This window comes from Leishmania braziliensis, chromosome 21 (genome assembly GCF_000002845.2).
Source record: "Leishmania braziliensis MHOM/BR/75/M2904 complete genome, chromosome 21".
Lineage (NCBI taxonomy): Eukaryota > Euglenozoa > Kinetoplastea > Trypanosomatida > Trypanosomatidae > Leishmania > Leishmania braziliensis.
The window spans coordinates 71,555-74,944 of NC_009313.2; the positions used below are offsets into that span (position 1 = coordinate 71,555).

Consider the following 3,390-nt stretch of genomic DNA (forward strand, 5'->3'; position numbering starts at 1 on the left):
GGCTACGCTTCTCTTCTGTCTGGCAACACACAATTCGGTACAGGCACGCGCACATTACACGCATGCCAGATCGCCACCTCGACCATCATCATCACGTTGTCCCTCGCTCGCTCCCTCTCTCTCCCGTGTACAGAATCCTCCGCGGGAAAACGACGAGGACGAGAGCCGCCCTGACTTCTGCGGTGTGTGTGTGTGTGTGTGTGTGTGTGTGTGTGTGTGTGTGGGAGGGGGGGTGTTTGAGCGGTTGCCGAGTCTGGCGGGCTCTCTCCGGCGTGGCGTCAGCGATGGAAAAATAGGCGTACAAACATGAGCGCAGCCCCAGACGACAAGAAGGCGAAGGCGATGAGCGGGACGTCCGTAGTGAAACTGATGCCCCACGAGTACCTCCACGTGGAGGACACGAACACGTGTGAGGTGCTCACCCTTGTCGGCCCCATCACCTACACCCTGTACGACCATCACCGAAAGTTGCACAAGACACCGCAGCCATGCGTTGTTGTGCCGCCCAGACACTTCGTCAAAGTGAAAAATCCGATGCACGCGGTGCTAGCCTCGTTCACAGACAATGCCGATGCACCGCCAGCGCACACGTTACTACGCAGCTCGCCTGGGTCCATCACGGGCCTGGCGACGTTGCGGTACAGCCGCTGGAAGATGCCGTACGGCAGCAGTGAACTCCGCTTTTCCAACGAGTCGCCATTCCCGCTCCTGCCAGACGAGACTATCGACGAGCCCTCGGTAATGCCGCTGCTGACGGCGTCAGAAGCGCTCACTCTAGAGGCGCTCGCACCGCATGACGTCACGGATCCTGTCACCGGTACGACAGTGCGCCGTGCCGCGCAGGAGTGCTTTCTTTTCAAAGGACCCGGCCTCTACACCCCAAGACTTGACGAGCGCATTGTGAGCAAGGTGACCGGTGTGCGCGTCTCCCCGCTGCAGGTGTGCTACGTGTCGGCCAAGTACGACTTCGTGGATGATGACGGGGTGCCCCGCGTGGCCGGAGAGCAGTGGGTTGTACAGGCGCACGGCATCTTCTTCGCCCACCCCGCTGTGACGCTGGAGATACGCGACGCGTACGTGCTGGCCAGCACCGAGGCGCTGACGTTCATCTCCTACAAAGCCTTCTACGATGAGAAGCTGCAGGTTGCCCGTGAGGCGCAGAAACCGTACCTCATCTCGTACGCGGACACCAAGGATGGGATGTACCTCCCACGGCCGCATGAAACGTTTCAGGGCCGGCGGAAACAAGTGCACCTCAGTGCCACGCAGTACTGCGTCGTGATCAACCCCGTCGGCGCCGATGGAACGGCGAGGCTGCAGCAGGCCGAGGTTCGTGTGGGGAAGCAGAGCTTCATGTTGCAGCCCGGCGAGTTCTGCACGCAACCTCTCACAGCGCTGGTGCTGAGGGAGGACGAGGCGCTGCTTCATATCGCGTTGCAGACGTACACGGAAGCGGATGGAACGGTGCGAGAGGGCGGGTCGCGTTGGCTCGTCTACGGGCCGCGGCAATACATTCCTCCGGTGTACGCGCGGGTGGTGGAGCGGCGGCACATCATCATGACCAACGAGAACTGCGGCGTATACGTGCGCAACATCCACACAGGCCAGGTGCGCTCCGTATTTGACGCCCAGCACCGCGACGTCTTTGTCCAGGCCTCCAGTTTGAAGAGCGGAATAGCAATGAGGCACACGCCAAACAGGCCGCCCCTCGAGCTGTCCTGCCGAGGCCCGTTTCATCTGCAATGATACCGCGCAGAACGAGCTCATGGAGAGCCAGTAGCCAGCGCATGCCCTCTCGCTGATGCCAGAGAAGTCGTAGCGAGCGTGTGGTGCCTGTAGAAGCGCTAGAAGCCAACGATTTGAGAGCGTTCGTGGGAAACTTGGCCGGTCGTGCTTTATTGTCAGGAGAAAAAACTCCAGGCACTACTTTTCAGTTAGTGAGGAGCTGCGTTGTGCCCCCCTACCGGTGTGCTGATGCGTGTGTGTGTGTGCGGTGATTCTTTCCCCATCCGGTAAGCCGTGATGGTGACGCTCAGCGCGCTGCAAAGGCATTCCTGTGCAGCATACATGGGAAGAATTGGCGATTTCAAGCGACTTGTGTTTCCGGCAGGTGCCGTTGCCGTGGCTCCAGCAACGGGTGGCTTGATGGGGTGCTCGGAATAGCGATTACGTGGGTCACCGGCAGAGGGAACGCGAAGGAGAGTAGGAGGGGAGAAGAGAGATCCTCTGGAAAGTAAAAACAAGGTAAAGCTTTGAGCAGGCGGGCCAGGAGCGCTGTAACCTTCACACCTCACGATGCGATGGCTTTGGTGTCAGCTCTATAGTGCGCTGGCACAAAGCTGCCTTACGCCTTCTCAGTGCGTAGGAGAGCGACGTAGGTGATAGGGAAGTAAAGATACCGAGTACTTGCAGCTCCTCCCACTGAAGGGCCCTGTTAGAGGCACGCCCAGCTTCGTTCAGTGGCCTCTTTGGCTCGAGCCTTGGTGCTCCGTTGACCGTTACAGGAGGAGGAAAGATCGACGGCGAGGCCTATAGAAACGGTAGAGGGGGTTCAACGCCACTACACTACCCGAGTAGCAGCTCACATGCCGAACCAGCCACAACAAGGGAAACGTACGCGCGATTTCGCCGCTATGCAGTGTGCACCAATATAGTGGTCATATGCATAAAGCGACAACAACGTGGTACAGCACACACACACACACAAAAAGAAAAAAAAAGAAGAAAAAAAAAAAGAAGAAAAAAAAGAAGAAAAAAAAACACACACAAGAGAGAAGCCAGAGGTGCAGGCAAACCGCATGTTCGTGGGACCACCCGCGTTGTTCCACCGCTACGGTTGCATCTTCCTCCCTTTCCCAGGGGAAGACTTCCCCCCCCCCCCCCCCCCCCGTCTCTCTCTCTCTCTCTTTCTTTTTGTCTGAGTACGGCGTGGCGGCGTACTGTAAAATGAGTTCACAGATGAAGTGACACCTCCTATGAAACGAACTTGAGAGAGCGATACGCACTACTTGGGCGAATCCTATTCGCGTGCTCGGGCCCCCATACTATCACACGGCGGCTCACGGCATGCCTGCCCCGCAGTCCATTTTCATCCACATAGCATCTCACAGACTGGTGTTATCAGCTCTGCTGTCGTTCGAGATAATCGATGGAAAAAAGGGGGTCCGCAGAGGGACACTGCATAGAGACGCACATAAGTGCACATGCAACGCAGCTCAGCCCCCTCAAAGAACAAAAAGGCCCGCACTGCACGCAGAAGTGGGCACGAACACCCCCCACACACACTCACCCCCACACCCACACAGATGCGTCTTCAAAGAGAATCTGAGATGTGTGTTAACCAGCAGTAAAGAAATTCCAAACTCGAGGAAGAGACTGGCCGACAGAGAG

At 57.7% G+C, this 3,390-nt stretch overlaps 1 protein-coding gene across 1 annotated transcript; it reads left to right on the top strand.

Annotated features, from left to right (window-relative positions):
- Nucleotides 1–306: 306 nt before the first annotated feature.
- Nucleotides 307–1,746, top strand: LBRM_21_0260 (major vault protein-like protein; the record flags this gene model as incomplete). The annotated part of the gene is made up of 1 exon (XM_001564687.1): nt 307–1,746. One exon carries the CDS (start codon nt 307–309, stop codon nt 1,744–1,746), a length of 1,440 nt encoding a protein of 479 aa, XP_001564737.1.
- Between the last annotated feature and the right edge of the window lie 1,644 nt (nt 1,747–3,390).